This window comes from Brachypodium distachyon, chromosome 2 (assembly GCF_000005505.3).
Source record: "Brachypodium distachyon strain Bd21 chromosome 2, Brachypodium_distachyon_v3.0, whole genome shotgun sequence".
NCBI classification, from domain to species: Eukaryota; Viridiplantae; Streptophyta; class Magnoliopsida; order Poales; family Poaceae; genus Brachypodium; species Brachypodium distachyon.
The window spans coordinates 43,780,278-43,799,997 of NC_016132.3; the positions used below are offsets into that span (position 1 = coordinate 43,780,278).

The window sequence follows — 19,720 nt, forward strand, 5'->3', positions numbered from 1 at the left end:
TCACGCTCGGCTCGTTACATCCGTGTTTAAGATGTTGTCTAATGCATGTCTTAATTTTTTGTCGTAACCAAAATTTTGATGTTTGCTTGATGATGATTTGCTTTGTGGCAAATAAAACCTCAACCAAAATTTTGGTTGACTAAGGTGGACATGCATCTCCAGAAATGACATGGCGTTCATTTGGCACGAAAATAATCTATAATTTTGATCCAAGCGGTTTTATGTATCTGCGAACGATTTCATTGACCCTGCTCCTTTCTTGATTGCCTCAACATGAGGCAAGTTTGGTTAATTTAGTTAGTTTTTTTTGTACTGTATCACGACACCTAGTTCATTATTTTTTATAGAGATACCACATCCCTCGTGGGGTACATGTAAAATGGACAGGACACATGTCTATTTGGCATGTTTTCAACACACATGCCAAAAGTTTTTGCTTTCTTTTTAGCCACTTTACTTATGTGGCGTGTCAGCGGATAATTTTCGGACTTACTAACATTGTCAAATTTTACATACGTTTGGCAATGTTCGCGAACAAATGGACGGATGACATCATTTTAGCGTGTGCCATTTCATTGGGTCAGTACTTTTGATTCACAGACAAAAACGGACGGATGATTAGGTTTTAGCAAGTTTCCTTGGAGATGCCCTAAAGTGGGGCTTAAACAATCGTTGGCAAAGTTTGCTAATGGCGAGCATTTACAGTCTTTGTCTCAGTCGGCATTCTGGATCAGCGCCACGGTGTTTGGTGAGGTCTCCGCTGGACTAAGCTCGACGTGGTTGCATCATTTGGTATGGATGGCCTTTGTGGCATAGCTGGTGATCCTGGTCACGAAGGATGGAGGATAGACCTATGGAGCTGCAGCGGTTATATTTGAGGAGTGCTATCACGTGTCCATGGACTTTACGAAGATCTCCTTCGATCCCAAAGAAGCAAATATGGCCGCCTATTAACTGGGTGATCTCCTCTAAAAATAATAATTTAACTGGGTGATCTGGCTAGAGGTCAGCTTATATGTATTTTTTCGCAAAAAAGAAGCTTGTACGGAGTATGTATTTTCTACGAGGAGCTTAACCCAAATGGCTTTGTTTGTACATAAACAGTGAGTAATCAAACTAAACATCGTTTTGTTCGAACACACCTGCATTTTGAGCGAACATTAGTCTGCATTTGCAAGTCCTGTCAATAAAAAGTGTTTGCATCAGTCGTAGCTGTTCGTTGCAGCAAGTTTGGCCGCGCTGCAAAGGTTCCTCTAGTCCGGATTTGTGCAGGACCTCATTGAGTCATACCGTGCAATATACCCAGTGGAGTTGTAATACTGCAGCCAGCGTTTGCGATTTAGAAACAAACAAAAATACATACCACGACATTGCGATTGTGACCCTTTCACTGGGTATATTGCACGGTAGTAAACACAATAGCAGAAAAGGGTAGTACCATAGTACTCGAAACAGAAGGGCTGTTGTTAGGCATGACGAGCGGTTAATACTGCTCTCTATGCCCAGCACATCATTTAAATCCAGAAGCTAGTCCTGATTCCTAGCACATGGCCGACCCACGAATATATGATCCTAACAAGGGCAGTTCACAATCTCCAGTTAGCAGCAATCATGTGGATGCTGCATCAGCCTGAATAATCCGGCTAAACTCCAGTTACTAATAACAAGCAGCTCTAAGGCGTTGGTGCTAAAATAACATTAATGCAGGTCTAGTTCAGTACTTCTGGAATATCTAGTTCAGGAAAGCAAATGTAGGGCACCTCAGCCGAATACAAGGCTCGTACGCTTCCTCTTGTGTGTGCGCCACTGTTTCAGGATGTATTGGACCACTTCTTTCAGTGTTGCTTTCCGGCCCTCCTTGTAGTTCCACAGCTCCGGTACAGCATAGCGGCCACTCGGGTTGTACTCATTGACTTCAAGCAAAGCTTTTATCACCAATGCATAGACTTCTTCGCCATACTCTTCTTTCAGTTTTTGCAGCTTCTCATCATCCTCGCGAAGAATTTCCTACACCAGTGCACACGCCGTTACATAAACGATACTTCTCCCATTTGAGAAATGAAAGATGAACAGAAAGAGATAACAGATGCAAAACTCTACGTCCCATGAATATGCCCGAGACAGTAATCAAAGACCTTTGCTGTTAATTTAGCAGCGTATTCACACATGATTTCTGCAATGTCCAAATGTTGCTTGAAACTTAAATGCTACCATTTTAAACAAGAACTTTTATGACTGTAAGAATTAATTTAAGAGACACCAACTCCATTATATGGTAATGCACCATTGCAGAAAACAATATCAAATACTATGCAGTAGGAGCTTTTCATTCCTGTGGTACAACTAAATTACAGTACATAAATTTCAGCAAAAACATCGTTTGCAGACAATAGCAGAGCTTCGAGTACCAAAGTATGGATATGTAGTCAAATTTCAACAGACATTATCCAATATAGCCAATTTGGACCAGCACGGAACTGAGTATGAACACTTAGTTACCAAGACAACTAAGACAAGATTAATTGATTAAACAAACTTGCCTCCACTGAGCCCGAGCAGAGAACACCATTTATTTTTCCTACTTTAATTGTCTAAGGAATGTCATAAGCTTCTAGAGGAGTAATTAGCATTGTAGTAATGTGAGCACCAAGTGAAACTTGAAAATTGGTGCATGTGGTAAGATTTTTATTAGTAAAAAGTTTGACTGATACATCACTGCACAAGCAAATGCTAGATGCACTCTATTCCAAAAGCTGACGAATTACAAATAACTTAACTGGTATAGGTCCCAGGGTCAACTTAACTTTATTTTTATTTTTTTAGGCAATAGGGTCAGCCTTTTGTAATCCTCTTTTCCTTTTTCCTTTTCTCCCTCCTTCTTTCCTTGTAAATATTTTTCTGCTTATTACTATATTTATGCTGTCGGAATCTTTCCTACAGTTTTCAGTCAAAAAGGAAGCAAATCTTGAGTAACACAAACTACTATTTATTCAACTAGATCCTCATATTAATCAAGAGTAGCTTACATTAACATAAGGTCTTGCCCTCAAAGACGCAATTAGTGTTGCTTCCCAGCATCGAAGTTTTTTTTTGAGGAAATCAGTTGGGGGGGGATCCCCACCTGAATATATTACTCAAGGGGTAAAGTTCACAATACCTCAATGCATTGACTGAACACTCCACAAGTTATGAAAGCTTGTTCACGTGACACCACACTTTCACTTTCAGTAAATGAATCTTAGCAAACCTGTTACTAAAGGTACACATAGATGTGCCTAAGTTTTCAGATTCCTTCATCAAGCATCCAACAAATACTTAACAATTGCACAAAAGGAAAGTAACTTAATGCAGAGCCCAATTGAGCTGCTAATTTATTTATTGTAAATCAGCATGTGGTAGCTTACATCGCACATGCCGTGAAAAACAAGATTATTTAACAGAACACAATAATATTGTCCCTGGCTGGTGACTTGGTGGATGAAGGTTCTTGGTTTCCTATCTTTTTCGCACGTAATGAAAGACCAATTTAGGAATAGAAAAAGGGAAATGATCTGGATTGGTAATGTAACTAATGTGCTTTTGGGACAGGCTCAAATACAACAAGATTAAAAAAAAGCACAGCACTATATGGAGTCCTTGTTATCCGAAATTTTAATTATCATACTCCGTAGTATTCTTTCTCTTGTTACCTACTGTTGATAAAATTTCATTAATAAACTAGCAACTAGGTCGCATCCATCCTTTCTTATTAATGCGGGAGTTTCATTTATTTATAAATAGATGCACCATGGCATCTGCAAAATGGGAAGTTCACCATGAAATTGATAATTCAAGATTCCATGATATGGAGAGCCAGAAGTGTATAAAAAGAGTGAAGAGATTGTTTACCTTCTCTTTTCCGTTCTCCATGACAACCCTGAATGGGTGCCAGTCTGGATTTTTTATCTCCTCCTGCCACTTTGAACAAAGAATGGAAGCACTAACTTCCGCATCTTCTTTTGAAAATTTACTTTTGCAAGCAATCGCAAATGATTTCAGATCAAGATCGCCCATTCTTTTAATGCCTATATTCGTTCGGCCAGTTATAGTATCCCGCAAGCCCTGCATAGTATGCAACAGATACAGAGTTATCTTAAGATGTACTGTAAATATAATACGTAATAGACAGGTACAAGAGCTCAATCAATGTGGAGAACTTACATCTATCAGCTTCTTCCGAGCATCTTGCAATTCATCATTGCTTTTCCTTTCCTTGATAAGCAGAGTCTGGTGGAGTGATTCCATTAAATCCATGTCATCATACTTCTCTTGTAGCTCCTCGTTAAGTTCGTCTATTTTCCTCTTTGATTCAGAGTCTTCCTCGCCTGGCATATGCTTCATCACTTCCAATTTGCCCTGCAGCTGTTTTATTTCTAACTCAAGTTTCTGCTTGGCATCCAATTTCTGCTCTAATTTGATAATCTCATCTAGAGCAGCTTGTTTTTCTCTCTGCATTTTGAAATTGCCACCGCAGTAAAACAGGTCATAAAAATTAGCTTCTCAAAAACTTAAGCGAAACAATATGTGTCACAAAGACACAAACCTTGTGTTTCTCCACAAGCTTCAGCACATTTTCATCAGCCCTCTGCTGCTCCATTGCTGCCATCTTAAGATACTTTGTTTTAACCACGTGCTGTATTCACACAACAGCCTGACATAAGTTTTATGCAGAAACACTAAAGGGGGATTACCTAACACCATCCTACATTTTGTCCCTAGCAGGCAAGAATCATGCCCTTCGTAAAAATAAAAAACAAGTTACATGTAATATACACTGATTACTTCAGTGTTAAACCTTCTGCAGTGTACCTTTTTATAACAGAATGTCGAATCACAACAAAAATAAGAAAACAGAATGATAGGAATTACTAGTAAACTGGCTGTGTGCATCAGTCGATGCAGAGGCCTGGGGTTATCCTCCTTTTCGAAGAAAAAAAAGGAATTACTAGTAAACAGAACAGTGCTGTCTTACAGAAGCACAGAGACAACTAACAATCCTCCAAAAAAACAATCAAACAAAGAGACATGAGAAAAAACAAACTTCCATAAATCTCCATGGGAGAAATTCGGCACGCACCTTTTCCTTCTCTCTCTCAAGGTTCCTTCTGTCAGAGTCACTTCTCACAGCAAGCTCATCAAGTTGCTTGGATTTTAAATCAAGATTCTGCATCTTGGACTCCAGTTCTGAACGAAGCTTTTGATTCTCGTCAATTATCCTTTGAGAATGTCTACGCGCAACTTGCTGCATCTCATGGATTTCTGGTGAAAATGCATGTTTAAAAGGCATTAGACAACAGAAAGGTTCAAGCATGCTCATAATAGAGAAATGCACATACGTCGATAGTTAGACCATAACAGAACATATCAATAGCAAAAGATCGACACAGACCATCATTGTACTTCTGGAGGATCAGCTCCTTTTCTTCCATCACCTTGTCAAGTGAAGTGGTTGTCTCATTGTACTTACACTCAAGTTCTTGGACATGCTTGGCCTTTACCTCAATTTGGCCAGCCAAATTGGCTACAAGTTTGTCTGTTTTACGCGTTCCTTCATTCTCAAGATCAGCAATAGTTTTCAGATCACCATTTTTTTGAAGATACTCCCCAATCGGCCCTGGAGTTCTTTGATCATCAACCCTTGCGACCCAGCCAAACATTTCAGATCCTCGATGCTTCTGCGCCTTCCAGTCCTGTTTTCCATATCCTTCTGCCTCAAAGTGATTTTCAAAGGAAAACGCAGCTTTGAAACCTTTATAGTCTTTTCCAAACTCAACAATAGCATTGCCCGTGTGGCCTCTATAGTTCCACAAAGGGACGACCTTCTGCGGGCAAAAGCGCGAGAGCTGCTCCTTCAACCGGTTCCCACTTTCCCCGACCTGGCGCCCACCCTTCCACTCAGTAGGCACATTGACCAGGACACCCATCCAGGGCCACACGAACAGCTCGTCTCTGTTCTGAGCAGGCTGAGACCGGGGCCCCGATGACTGGGGCAATTCATTCTTCTCGTGATTTTGGTAGGATCCACGGTGAGTAGCCTTGTCTCTCCCCTGCCGATTATCTGCTGAACCTGCTCCGGATGCATGGTGCCGAGGCAGGCTAACATCTCTGCGCTGATCACTCCTCCTAAAACCCCCTTCCCTGCGAGTCCTACCAAAATCAGAAAACAGAGATGGTAAATCGATGCTGCCGCCGATCATTGGTTTCACAGAATCGATCGAAATCTCAGCGAGGGAGAGAGGAGCTGTTATCACGTACCGGTTAGGCGCCTCGCCGGAGTCCATGGAGGGGCGTCTAATGGCCGACGCCGGCCACCACCAACAAAACTAGGGTTTCAAGGCCCGCAAGGATCAGCCGCCACAATGTCGCGAAGGGAAAAGGAAGGAGGAGAGGAGGAGGAGCCGGCTCACGAAAAAGGAAAGTGGGGCGGAGGTGGGCGTGATCAGCAGGCGCAAAAACGGAATGGAAGAGACGGCCAGACGGGTGACCTCCGAGGCTCCGAGTGTGTGTTTGGAATAGAGTTATTTTTCCCCTTTCCAATAAATCATGGCCTCCTAGGCTCTGTTTGAGAGATTGGTTGGACAGCGGCAGCGAACTGAGCTGAGCTTTGATCGGATCTCTAACCGAACATATCTTTAATCTTTTTGAGCGTTTGGTTTGAGAGCGGCAGCGAACTGAGCTGAGCTCCGATCGGACCGCCAACCGAACATATCCTTAATCTTCTCAGCTCCCCAAAATCGAATGAACCATGTAGTCGCCGATAGCTCAGCTCCGACCGGATCGCCAACCGAACATATCCTAGTCTTCTCGCTTCTGCCCCTACTTCTTCTAGTCATGTTTTCGACTTCCTTTTCATGCGCCAGAGAGAGACCAACTTTTGTTGTTACGAGCAGCTGGCTCTGTACTGCCCCACCTGCCAGCGACTCGTACGGTACCTGAGGTTAGTTTGCTCGGTTTGGAGCCCTTTGGCCACATTAGTTGCTTGATTTCTCGATTGCACGCGCGGATCTTATCCATCATATGCGACGGCCTTCTCCTTCCTCTTGGCTTCATCATGACGTCTTGTGAGATTGGGTTCTCCCGTGACGATGGCCCTAGCTGGCGGCATCTATGGCACCATCTCTTCTGCGACGAGAGATTCTACAATCGACGACGTCTCGTTCGGGAGATTCCAGGCGAATCGTGGTGACGCTTCAATGGGAGATTCCAGGTGAATCGTTGTGACGCTTCAATCAACCAGTGCAATGTGGTGGGACACGTGGTGCTCCGATATCTATGTGGTGGAGCATGTGTCTCCCAAGGGCTTGTATATGTGATTTTTATCTTTTATAAACCTAATGTTTATGAGTTGCACTTGGTTATAGAAATACAATTAGTTTAAACGTTCTTATACCTCTTCGAACAGTTGGAATTTTGACGGATTAGAGCCTTCTAGACTAATTTCCTCATGCCCCATTTTAGAGTTGAATTCAGATAATTTCTCTAGTGTGCCAAAGGAATGGGTAACAAGGAAATCATATCAAATGTATCTCCACCCATATTACCCCTTGTTTGGTGATTGAATACAATTAATACAATCAGATCGATAAGCATATTCGAATAGAACTCGGATAGAATTCTAGAATATTTAATTTCCAAATTCCATTTCAATATGTGTGTTTGGGTGGAACATTGAAATGGAAGGTATCAATTTCCCTAAGTTTGCTACTAGGAATTTCAGCTCTGTAAATTCGACTCAAAATCATCTTAAATTTAGCTACATTGTTGACGGGCAAAGTAGCAGAATTGAGCTTAGTGGCAAACCAAAGTGTAAAAATGGGTCTGATGTAGTTGTACAGGTGGCTTTCATAAGAAATCTGGTATTATGTAATATCTAAAAGAAAATCTGGTATGTAGAGTTTCAGCATTACTCCCTCTGTTTCATAAAAATCTTCAAAATCAACTGAAATTGGAGGGGCACTAAGAAAGATTGATAATTACTCTTTCCGTTACATAAAAATTGGCGCGGCTTTAAACTAGAGCTAGTTCAAAACCGTGTCAATCTTTATGGATCGGAGGGAGTACTGAATTTCCAAAATCTCTCGTCAGGAGAGTTAACTGAAGGATGAGCAGAAGCCAGGAGAAAATCCAGCTCACTTTTTTGAGAGCTCTTGCCGAAGTAAAATGCCGAAGAGGAAAATTCTAGACACCGGAGGAATATCAGTTGGCCACTGACATATTCGGTCGATATACTTTCCTCTGCCCTGTGGATTGCGAAGCAGAGCATGAGCAACCAGGAAGGGATCACACACGGACACGCCCTTGAAGCGTTGAACAGCCATCGCAGCCCGTGCCGACCTAAACGTGCCCCGGCGAGAAAAACGCAAAAGGGCCGACATGCATGTCATGTCGGTTCTCTTTGCGAGTGCGCCCGCAGCGTAATCTCTCAATCCCTCTGGCGCAACTTTTTTACCAATATATCGCGCGTAACTACGGGCTCGATCAGAACTCAGAAGCACCCATATCCCTGGGTGGGCAAATCGGATAATGCATGCGCGGTAAAGAAAAAAGAGCCAGCCGGCCAATGGGATCGCCGGGGTGGATCGATCGATCATGATGGAATTAATGGGGCATGCGTACGTACCTTTTCCATTGTCCTCGCATCATTGCTCGCTCGCTTGGGATCGCATGAAAAGATCGAGGGCGTACATTAACATTCCAAATCCGAGAGCGCCCATTGGACGCGGCAGGTTAACGGAGGGTCGTTTTTGGCCAATCAATTTATCTGGGCACCTGGGCGCGCGCGCATCAGCGGCCTGCCGCCGCCGCTGCCGGCTGCTCTCTACAACTTGCGCATGCATGCACGCATGTGCCGGCCGGCGGACGCGCAGCACAGCTCCTAGTGGCGGACACCGCCGCAAAGCCAAAGAACGACGACCCGTCGGGCGCTTGCAACTCCGGGACAGCGACCGCGAAGCGAAAAATATCTCCTGGTATATTCAGTGGCGAACGCACCCAACACACTTGCATGTTACGTACTGGCGCTTAGGAGGAGATGCACGCCGGCCGGGAAATGGCCAAATGGGAGGTGGGGAACGGACATGACGTCCAGGGTTAATTGATTGGGTCGCCCTGGTCAGGATGATCATCTGCCGACTCCGGTTAATTGGTCAAATTAAAGTTAGCTAGCGATGGAATGGCACTCGCGCCGACTGTGCTGCATGCTTGAATTTGGTTGATGCGGTATATGGACTGGGGCAGGGATGCGCCATGCAAATGGGCGTACCAGGCCAACCTGTTTGATCCATCATATTCCTCCGTCCAAAAAACGATGTCTCAATTTTGACTAAATTTGAATGCATCTATACACTAAGTCATGTTTAAATACATCTAAATTTTGACAAACTTGAGACATCTTTTGTGGACGGAAGGAGTAATTCTTTTTCGGTGAATCCAGAGGCATTCGCACGAACGATAAGCTGTGTTTTTGTGAAACCTGGTATTTTCTTTGCCGAAAGCCTCATTTGTCAGGTTTGTTTTTCCTTTTCCGAAAGAGGGTAAACTTCCGTCCTCTGCGTCGCTCTCCAGTCTTTTCATACATTAAAAAAAAACATGACCCATAATGCATGACTGCAGGCAGAATTCACACATCAGTCGGCGCTAAGCCGGTGACTAGCACCCAAACCAGCTGAATGCTCCTGAATGACCGTCTCCACCTCCACCTTCTGAAGTTCTAGTACGAATCCAGTGCACGACCAATCGAATAAACTGCAAAAAATAAGAAACTAGTTTTCTGTGAAAAATAAGATCATTCCGACAATACCAGATAGAGCAACAAAGTGCGCAAGCACCCATTAGAATAGGCGATTTGAGAGGTCTGAGACTCCCAAAAAAACCATTTACCAAACATATATATTGGAGATGGATCACAGAGGTGGGAGGTTAAAAGTCACAAGAATGACTCTCCACACTAGGCTAGCCAAAATGTTCAGGTTAGCTCTCGATGTATTATTATCAAAAAAAAGGTCTGTGTTTATAATAAAAAACGAAAAATAATGGGCTTTAGAGAAACTAGAGTATGATAGATATAAACTCATATGAGAAGACATGTTGAATCGTTACTTCTTTGTAGCAAGCTCTCGTACCTTTGTAGCCTCGCCACTTTCTTCTTTGTAGATATGTTGTGGTAGAAACTTTGGTTACGTGGTAGGTGGGGTTTCAGGAATTGTTCATATAACGTGTACCACTATTGTACAGCACTTATTATTTGTTCATCAGGATTTTGTCCTTGTCTGGAAAAATATGATGAGAAAAAAAAACGACAGAAGCAGATAGCGGGATGTGAAACGTGTGCTTGTTTCAAAAAAGAGTATAGCCACGGCAAATAAGCACTACTCATGCAAGTTAATGTGCTTCAATGCAAGATCTTTATATGATTCAGTGATTGGCGGCGTATCGTTGAAAACCACTCCATGAAAACCATTTTGCAAATTTTAAAAAAATCTCAAAAGATTGCGTGTGTTAAAGATGTGACGTTATATATATATGCTAAATTTCAAGTTCAGATTTAATTGCATTTAACAGCTGACAAAAAAATAAGCGATAATGGCTCTTCATTGTTGGCACTATTCATTGTATTTTTCTTTTTTAATTCCTTCCCCATGCAATTGAGTTTTGCTTTGAAATTTTGCACAATTGTACAACATCACACCTCCAGCATACAATACTTTTATTGGATTTTTTAAAATTACTAAACAATTTCCATGGAGTTTGGATAGTTTGCACCTCAAGGTACTTTTCCCCTGATATTTTTGCCTTGATGTTTTGAGTATAGTTTATATGCATATGCACTCATTAAGCATCTGCACGGCCCAATCAAGCGCTCATGATGTACTCCAGGTCATGTTTTTTCTCCCTATATTGAACTCATATGTAGAGTAAACAACCAAAATTCAACATAACAAATCGGTCGGAGAAAAATATGTTTGTTAAGCTAACATTTGGAGGCGGGTCATATTGTATATATGGATCTGTCGTCTTCGCTGAGCGAACAAACTACCAATATCTGTTGGACTCCCGTCAGTTAATTAACACCAGTACTAGATTTTTTTTCATAGAACTGTTATTTTCGCCAAGACAGATACAGATTAGGCATGATTCCGACCTGCTGCCTGTACTTTTTCATGGCCGTGAGGCTGTCTCAACTCATGCGACTGGCGACTTGGTCTTGCTTTTCGCAGCTACTGCCTCTTGGCCACAATGCCGTTCGATGGGAGAGACTATACGGGAAAGGGGAATCCAACACGAATGCGACACCTTGTGGGATCGGAAACAGACACAACACTGCAACAGAAAAGAAGTTTTTAAAACACAGACAAGACCAATGTAACAAATAACCTCCTTCCTGATGATCAAATTTATTTCTCCACTAGCATCATCATTGAATTTCATTGCTGATACACAGGAACATTAACATCCACCAGAACTTGATCAATGTCTCTCCCCAACATATACATATATAATCTTTTCAACCTAATCGAATCGACGATAAAAAATGTCTCGGAAAAGACACAAGCAAAAAAGTAAGAAAGAGGTCGAATTTTGGATGAGCGGTTACTATTTGCAAGCCTGCGTGCGTGCCAAATGGGACATGGCAATGGCATGATTTGCCGTCTCCGGAGAACGCGATTCCTCCTCACCTCCTCATGCGGTGGCACCTGTACCAGAGGAAGACGAAGCAGAGCAGCCTGTAGCCGACGACGAAGCCGAGCATGACGCCGACGTTGCTCCACCTCATGCTCTCCCGCATCCCCTGCTGCCGCAGCAGCATGGCGCCGTCGAGCACGCAGAGGCCGCCGCCGCCGGGGGCCTGGGCGAGGCACTCCTGGGCGCCGCGCGCGCCGCCGTACTCGTTGACGACGAGGGCCTCGAATGGGTACTTGAAGAGGCTGACGTAGTGCATGAAGACCCAGTACTGCGGGATGTCCTTGCTGGCGACGAAGTAGCCGGAGAAGAGGAAGAAGCAGCCGATGAAGCCTGCGATGAGGGAGTTGCCGACGATGTAGTTTGGCGCCAGGGCACTGAGGCAGGCGGTGAAGGAGTTTGCGGTCAGCATGACGAGCCAGATGACGAGCGCGAAGTAGGCGAAGCTGGCGGGCTCCCGCGCGAGGCCCACGAGCCAGTACACGGGCGTCGCGTAGAGGATGGCCGCAGCGAGGAGGAAAGGGAGGAAGACGGCGGCGTTGGAGGCGACGTAGGAGGAGACGCGGTACGCGCCCCGGGATGTCTCACGCTCCAGGATGCGGCGCTCCTGGAGGAACACCGGGAGGCCCTCCGTAGTGGAGGAGAGCACGAAGGTGAGGTTGAAGGCGAAGAATCCCAGCCTGGACTGCAGGTCCGTGGTGCCCAGGAAGATGGTGCCGAGGAACACGCCCACCACCGCCGACTGCACCATCCGCGCCGCGAACAGCTGCGGCGTGCGCAGCACCGTCTTCACGAACCGCGCCGACAGGATGCGCACCTCCGCCGCCGCCGAGTTCGCGTACGCCGAGCGCCGGACCGCGGGCGAAGACGTCGAGGACGACGTGGGCACTGGAATGGCGTGTTCTTCTGCTTGGCACGTGAGCGCGTGCGTGGCGATGACGACGACGTCGGGCTTGAGGCTGTCGATGGCCTCCATGGCGTACTCGAGCACGTTGACGTGGGGCGGGATGGAGTGGCCCGAGTCCGCCAGGCGCGCCTCTAGGAGCGGCAGCGAGCCGTGGTGGCGGACGGCGCCTTCGGCGAGGAGCACGACGCGGTCGAGCAGCTCGAGGATGCGGAACCCGGGCTGGTGGATGGTGAGCACGACGGTCTTGCCGTGCGCCGCGGCCATGTCCCCGAGCATCTTGACAATGTGGAGCGCGGAGCCGGAGTCGAGGCCGGAGGTGGGCTCGTCCAGCAGCAGCACGGCCGGGTCGTGCACGAGGTCCACCCCGATGGACACGCGCCGCCGCTCGCCGCCCGACACGCTCGCGACCCTGGAACCCGCCACGTGCCGCAGCCCGAGCTCGGCCATGAGCTCCCTCGCGCGCGCCTCGGCCGCTCCCGGCGGGGCGGCGCGCAGCCTGAGGCGCGCGCTGTACAGGAGCGACTCCTCCACGGTGAGCATCGGGAACAGCGCGTCGTCCTGCGGCACGTGCCCGGACGCGCGCCGGAACCGGGCGGCGTCCATGGGGCGGCCGTTCACCAGCACCGCCCCGGACACCACCCTGCCCGGGTCCGCTGACCCCGCCAGCACGGACAGCAGCGTCGTCTTGCCCGCGCCGCTCGGCCCCACGATCGCCACCACCTCCCCCGGCGGCGCCTCGCACGTCACGCTCCTCAGCAGCAGCCGCTCCCCTCCTCCTCCCTTCTTGCCGCCCCACGAGAACGACGAAGACGACGCCGGCAGCACGTAGGACAGCGCCCTCGTCTCGATCCGGTACCTCAGCCTCCGGCGCCCGCTCCCCGTCTTCATCTCCGGCGTGACCACCATCGTCTCCCTCGGAGACGACGCCATCGATCGCTACAAGAGTCTTTCCGAGATCGTGTACTTCCCAGCAAGTAGGAGAGAAGAACAGGAGTGTTACAAACAAGTCAGGGAGCCACTGATCGAGGCAGCCAGGGAGGGTGAGAAGAGTTGAGCTAACCACACCAAACTCTCCCCCTCTCCTTATGTACCCTTCTAATCTCGTGTGGTTTCGCGCGCTCTTAACCGACAGCCGCGAAGGAGCAGTGTTACGCCGTCAGTTTGGTGCCATCGCACGGCCGTTTTTTAAGTTTTTTTTTCTTCTCCACCGGTGCGACGCGATTCGGTCCGGGCCTGGCTTGCTTGTGGATCCGGCGGACGTGCCGGTTCGGGGCTTAACTTAGCGCCCCAAGCTTGCAAGCCTGGCGCACCGGGGACTGTTCGTTCAACTCATTCTGCCTATTTTCTTTTCTCTCTGTTTTCTCATGTGAACGCTCGCAGCTCACATCATTTAGATGTCGTTGTGGGGAGTTAGTTGGGTTGCTATACTAGTTTATGCTACTCACACGAATACAAAGAATAGACAAATACGATTAGAGTACTTGGTTAATTGTTAGTACTACTCCAGCATATATGGAACTGACGAATCCGGATGTTGCCAATAAGCGTGTTGACGCTGCAATTCTTACCACAATATTTGAGAATTAAACCAGTATGTTTGAACCAGGCGTCCATGAATTTGACCGTCGATTCCTCGCGTACATTTCGCATGGAATTTATCAGGGAACTTTTTATACTCCGTACATTACTCATGGCGCATGAGTCTGAGTTTGACCCTGGTCGTCAATTCCCAGGAACCCGGCTCGCCGGACCGGTCTCCATTGGTGACCTAACAACAGTCCGATCTGATCTACCTGGCGCGTTGCTGCTGGCGCTCGCTGCCTTGTTGGTCTCTTAATTGGTTTGCGACGGTGAGGCAGCAGCCTGGTGCACGAAAACTTCCGTTGTGCTAGCTTGTGAGGAGGAGAAGTGGAGTGCGGTGCAGAGATTTTCTGATGAGCTGCACCATTGACCGCGCTGCGCACACCCGGTTGGTCGGAGTTGGCCCGCCTCGCTCGCCGTACCATGCCACATTGGCATGGCTCCATCCTCCGTATGCCTAGCCAGCCGTACACCTCCAGAGCTAAAGAATAACAATGATAAGGGCTACGCTACGGTCTCCACTTTGCAGACCAGATCTCGTGGAAGTAACAGAGGCCTTTTGTTCTTCTTCTGTTCTTTTGCGCCGGCTGGTAAGAGTTAAGACAGATGCAGCTATATGTGTCTATCGTGAATTAATCTTGGGGATTGACTGTGGATATAGATAGAAATGACTGGATTAATCTTGGGGATTGGTTGTGCGCAGTTTTTTATTGATGTCTGGTCTGGTCAGACGGCGCGCCAATGTGAGACCAGAGAAGTGCTCTCGCCTCAGAAAGCATGGGATACGGTCCGTAGTCGGTACAGAGCTTCGGCCCGCGAGATGATCTCATGCACGTTAATCGTCATGATGATGGAATATATAGCCAAACCATGGCACAACTATATTGGTCCTTGAACCGGGTCATGGGGCTGCCCGGCAAGCCTTTTCTTTCCATACATGTATACCTGTGGTGTCCTAGTCAACAGTACACTGAACCAGCCTGCGGCAAGTTCGTCATGCATGGTCATGGAGGCGCCGTACAGAACGCCATGAAGAAAAAGAATCTCTGTCCAGTGAATCACACTACCCAGTACTCACAAATCATTGTATTACCCATTTATGATGGACGTATTCATGTATCTCAATACTGCCCAGGAAAGAAGGAGAACTTGGGATTGACCAACTGTGGTGTGGCTACTTGCAATTGATCAGACGCATCGTTTTGGTCCAGCTGCAACTAGCTGAGTTAAAACTGATGGCACAAAGTCACAAACGGCCGGGGTTTAACTCTGAAGGATCACGAACTGAATATTATTGATTTCCTGTACGAAAGTGCACGGCACTGCAAGCAGCAACCGGTGCTAGAATAGAAGATCGACCAGCGCCTTACGATCATATTTTCGTCCAAGGAGGACGCTAGCAGTTTGAGATGTCCATGACATGCATTTTGAAGGCATGGCAGGTGGAAATATACCGGCGTTCGATCCATCGGGTATTCGGGTACATGCTAAAACGTGCAGGCAATGGCTTACAGCTCGATTTGGCGGGTAGAAGGATAAGTTATGCCTTGATATCAGGCCTGGGTGTGAGTATAATGCATGCAGGTGGTTGTTTGCCTGGCGTGTGCGCCGGATTCCAACAAAAAAGGCTACGGTGATCGGTGAATCTGTCTTGCAAGAAAAGAAAGCCGATCGATCAAGTACATATGCATGGAGAATATTTGGACTGCACTGGATTGGGTTGGATTTTTTTTTTAACACGATTGGATTGGATTCGATCGGATGGTAAGGAAACCATGGTCGATCGGAGCTCCTGACGCGGCTCTGGGCTCTAGGCTTTGTGCCCAAGTGTACAGAAAAGTGACAAGGCCCAATTTGGGCCCACTAAACACACAAGCTGGTCAACGAGGATGGATTGGAATTTGGAAATTTGTATCTCCTCCCTTCCCGTCTTGTGTCGAACAAGTCCCTCTCCTCCTATGTATTCAAGCACTACAATTTTCAAGATGCCTTAAGCTGTTAGACAACATTGCCGTCTTGCGGGCAATCAACTCTAAACACATCAAAATGCCAAACCATCGAATGGAAGCTTAGGGCATTTCCAACGGGGTGTTAATATTTTCTTCTTCTTTTTTAATATGTTTTCCCTTTTGTCATTTGATTCCCTTCGTTGATGGACCCACATATCATATTCTTTGTTTTTCTTGGTATCCGTACAGTAGTGGTTATTTGAACAAATAACCATTACTTACTTATGACATTCATCTCTCCTCCACATTGACCAATACATTCTTGGTATATACCAACAACTCCCTCGTCAGAGCATAAGGATGCCACCACATGGAAGCAACGTATCAATACGTTCAATACGTTGTCAGAGATCTAAACCAACGGATGCAGACTCTTTGGACAAGGTGGCACAGTAAGAAATGATAACCAATTTGTAAACTGTGATGATGCATGTACTTCATGCTTCGCCTACTCGCTGCATCACTACACGTGTAATCAGCCCCATCAGCCCAATGGCACAAATAAACAGAAATCACTCCTCGTCCATGCAAGTACTACAATAGTATGCTTTACAGAAGAGAACCAAAAATGGTCTTAGTTGAGCCAGATTATTAGCTCCATGTCCATTGATATATAGCAAGGGGCATTGGGGTGTAGGGATTATGGACAGAATTAAGCAAACCTAAACTCTCTCAACATGTAATGAACTTTAAAGATAGTTTCAACCAACAATTAAGCAGCGGAACAAACATAATCAACATGCACGAGTGACACAAGAATTTAACGTGGAAAAACTTCCTCAACTTGAGGAGTAAAAAACCACGGCTGTGAACCGACCGGTCCACACAACTTCCACTATGAGCAAATGGGGAAAAGAAGCACTCTAGAACATCTAGATATGTGCAACACACTCAGCACATTACCAACCGGTAATCACAACAACAACCATGAGACGTAGAACCACAACAAAGCAGAGTTGGCACAGTTTCTGTCTCCTTCGGTACTGTCAACTGTCCTTAAATCGTTTATCCAAATAGCACCAAATTTGGCAGACAAATAGATCCACGAGTCCTCAACAAATCCTCCAAATTTCAGCTCAATCGGACACCATTTGCCTACCCAAGCTGTTCGTCCACCAAAACTATTCTGTTCTGAAACTATAGTCACTAAGCTGACGGCACCACTCTCAAATCTGATGTTCCTCTGATCCAACACTCAAACCAACCAACCAGATCGAAGTACTCAAAGTAAGGAACAAGCTTACCGAGTTTGGAGCCAATCAAGCACATTTGAATCTCTAATCACCAGCTTGAAGACAATCGGTCTGGAGTCACCAATCTGGGCAGAAATCACCTCTTACTTCTTCTTCATCTCTTCTCACAGGTTGTGTTCTTTTGTGTTGCTCTCTCTTGATCACTCTTACTCTCACAATGGCAGCCACACTCAGAACTTCTGTGGACTTAGGTAGGGTTTTATTCTTCTCCTTATACAACAAGGAGAGCAATCTCAGCCGTTGCATGGGGCTCAGATCAATGGTTCACAAGCCCGTTGTTTGCTGGGCTGAAAGTTCCTCCACATCCATGTTGAGGGATGGCCCAAAAAGGGGGAGGTGACTTTGTCAATTTTCAAACTCAATGACTCCAAACTAAAATAGTCGTATTCTGTGTATGCATGTCCAAGAATTGTACATCGCAGGGTTTTTTTATGTTTCATGAAAAAGCATAGTTGGTGATTTTCACCTTTCATAAGTATTAGTCATGTCTAAGGATGGATACAAAGCTAACTCGACCCGGCTCAGCTCGACTCATTAAGCTCATTAAGTAAGTTAGCAAGCCAACTCAATATTTGTCTCGTTAATTTAGCGAGTTCAAAACGCCAGCTCGGTAGACTCGCTAACTTAACTCATTAACGATTTGTTTGTTACTTAGCATAAACAAATACGGAGTATTATGTTGAACAGATCATAAATACTACAACCATACATTGAGATAACATATTGTAACCACAAGCTGCATATAGTCCCGCCTTTTGAGTTAAACTTCATAAATAAGAAAATTTGCATGATTGCACAATGGATTTTTGAAGCACAATAACCGGCATGAAATTTGTTAACTTAATGAGTTGAAAAGTCTAACTTAACTCGACTTATTTAGTGTCGGAGTTCGAGTCGAGATGTTGCCATACAGTGGCGGAGCGTCGTGGAGGCCAAACTGTGCCACGACCCCCCCTTCCAAATTGCAATTTTTCCTTTTACTGTGCATGTTTAATGTGTATCAGCACAGTCCATATACCTATCAAGACATGATTTTACTTGGAAGTAGATATTCCATCTGATTCATGGGCCAAATTGTGAGAAAATGATGGGATGGTCTCTAGCTTGATGGTTAGGGGCTCTAGTGGAACCGCACTCAGTGGTCCTGGGTTTGACTCCCCTAAGGAGCGAATTTTCAGACTGGGGTTAAAAAAAATCTCCACGTTTTGCCCATACCAATACGTAGGTCTAAGGTCCGGCCTAGTCTCACACGGCTGTGATGCCGCAGGGATAACGTTTCTGGATTTTCAGGACCTGCATGAAAAATTCTTCTTCTTAATAGGAAAGCACGGGGCTTATTTGCTCCCCGTGGTCCCAATTTTTAAATTACGAGAAATCTTAGGCAAATGTGCACGAGAATCTACCTCTGCGGACTAGCTCTTCAATCGTCATTGCGCTGTCCATCTCTCTTCAATCAGCAAGCTGCACAACCGGCCGCAAGAACAAAACTCAACCGCATTAACCAACAGATCGAACATGTCGTTGTGTTAGATAATGATCAACTATAACCACAAGGTTCTATACTACACACAAAATAATCAGATAATTGTTCTATAATTCCTAAAACCTCTCTGCTAATTCAAATACTCCGTTCGGCCAAAATTACTTTTCTTTGATTTAGTACAACTTTGTACTAAATAAGTTGTACTAAATCTGAGACCAGTAATTCCGACCGGAGAGAATATCTTCTAATAAAAAAATCTTGCAGATCGTCTGATATGAAATTAGTCCTCTCTTGACTTTCGGTCGCCGTTGCCATATACTCTCCTCTTTGATTAACAGATACTACCGGATTAACTGAACATTGTTTACGTGCACCTGCAACTTCACAAACTTACCGTGTTCGGAATTATTGCTTAATTAACCCCATTGACCACACCCGACTTTGACTAGAACAGCACGTCTCCAACTACCCCTACCTCCACCAAATCGCAGCCCTCCATCCCATTCGCCAACGACATACCAACGGCCGAGATCAGACCAGGATTTCCTCTCGTCTCCTCCCCTTCGCGACGAAGCATCCTCCTCGCGGTTTCTCAGAGTCACATGAGGTCGTCTCCCACAGAAAAAAAAAGTCGATCGAAATTGGGAAAACAAATCCCGTAAAATTACCAAATACGCGCTGCCACCGACCGATCGAGCCACCTTCCCCCAGAATTTCCACCAAAATTCCCCGGTGGTAACAGCAGCGGAGGGGCTCCCAGATCTCGCCG

At 45.9% G+C, this 19,720-nt stretch overlaps 2 protein-coding genes across 4 annotated transcripts; both read right to left on the reverse strand.

Annotated features, from left to right (window-relative positions):
• Positions 1-1,442: 1,442 nt before the first annotated feature.
• On the reverse strand, positions 1,443-6,539 carry LOC100844455 (factor of DNA methylation 1). Of its 3 annotated transcripts, XM_024458246.1 has the most exons (8): positions 6,295-6,539; positions 5,429-6,186; positions 5,117-5,298; positions 4,583-4,672; positions 4,201-4,488; positions 3,889-4,101; positions 3,027-3,121; positions 2,018-2,934 (listed from the first exon to the last, which is right to left on the reverse strand). In XM_024458246.1, the coding sequence occupies exons 1-7, from the start codon at positions 6,318-6,320 to the stop codon at positions 3,059-3,061; spliced, it is 1,620 nt and encodes a 539-aa protein (XP_024314014.1). In that variant the 5' UTR covers positions 6,321-6,539; the 3' UTR covers positions 2,018-2,934; positions 3,027-3,058. The 3 variants fall into 3 exon arrangements, with proteins under 3 accessions (XP_010232023.1, XP_024314013.1, XP_024314014.1); XM_010233721.3 differs by lacking the exons at positions 2,018-2,934; positions 3,027-3,121 and adding an exon at positions 1,443-2,007 and having other exon boundaries at positions 6,295-6,538; XM_024458245.1 differs by having other exon boundaries at positions 2,017-3,121.
• Positions 6,540-11,401: 4,862 nt separating this feature from the next.
• On the reverse strand, positions 11,402-13,694 carry LOC100844765 (ABC transporter G family member 10). Its single transcript, XM_003566839.4, has one exon. It carries the CDS (start codon positions 13,553-13,555, stop codon positions 11,711-11,713), a length of 1,845 nt encoding a protein of 614 aa, XP_003566887.1. The 5' UTR covers positions 13,556-13,694; the 3' UTR covers positions 11,402-11,710.
• Between the last annotated feature and the right edge of the window lie 6,026 nt (positions 13,695-19,720).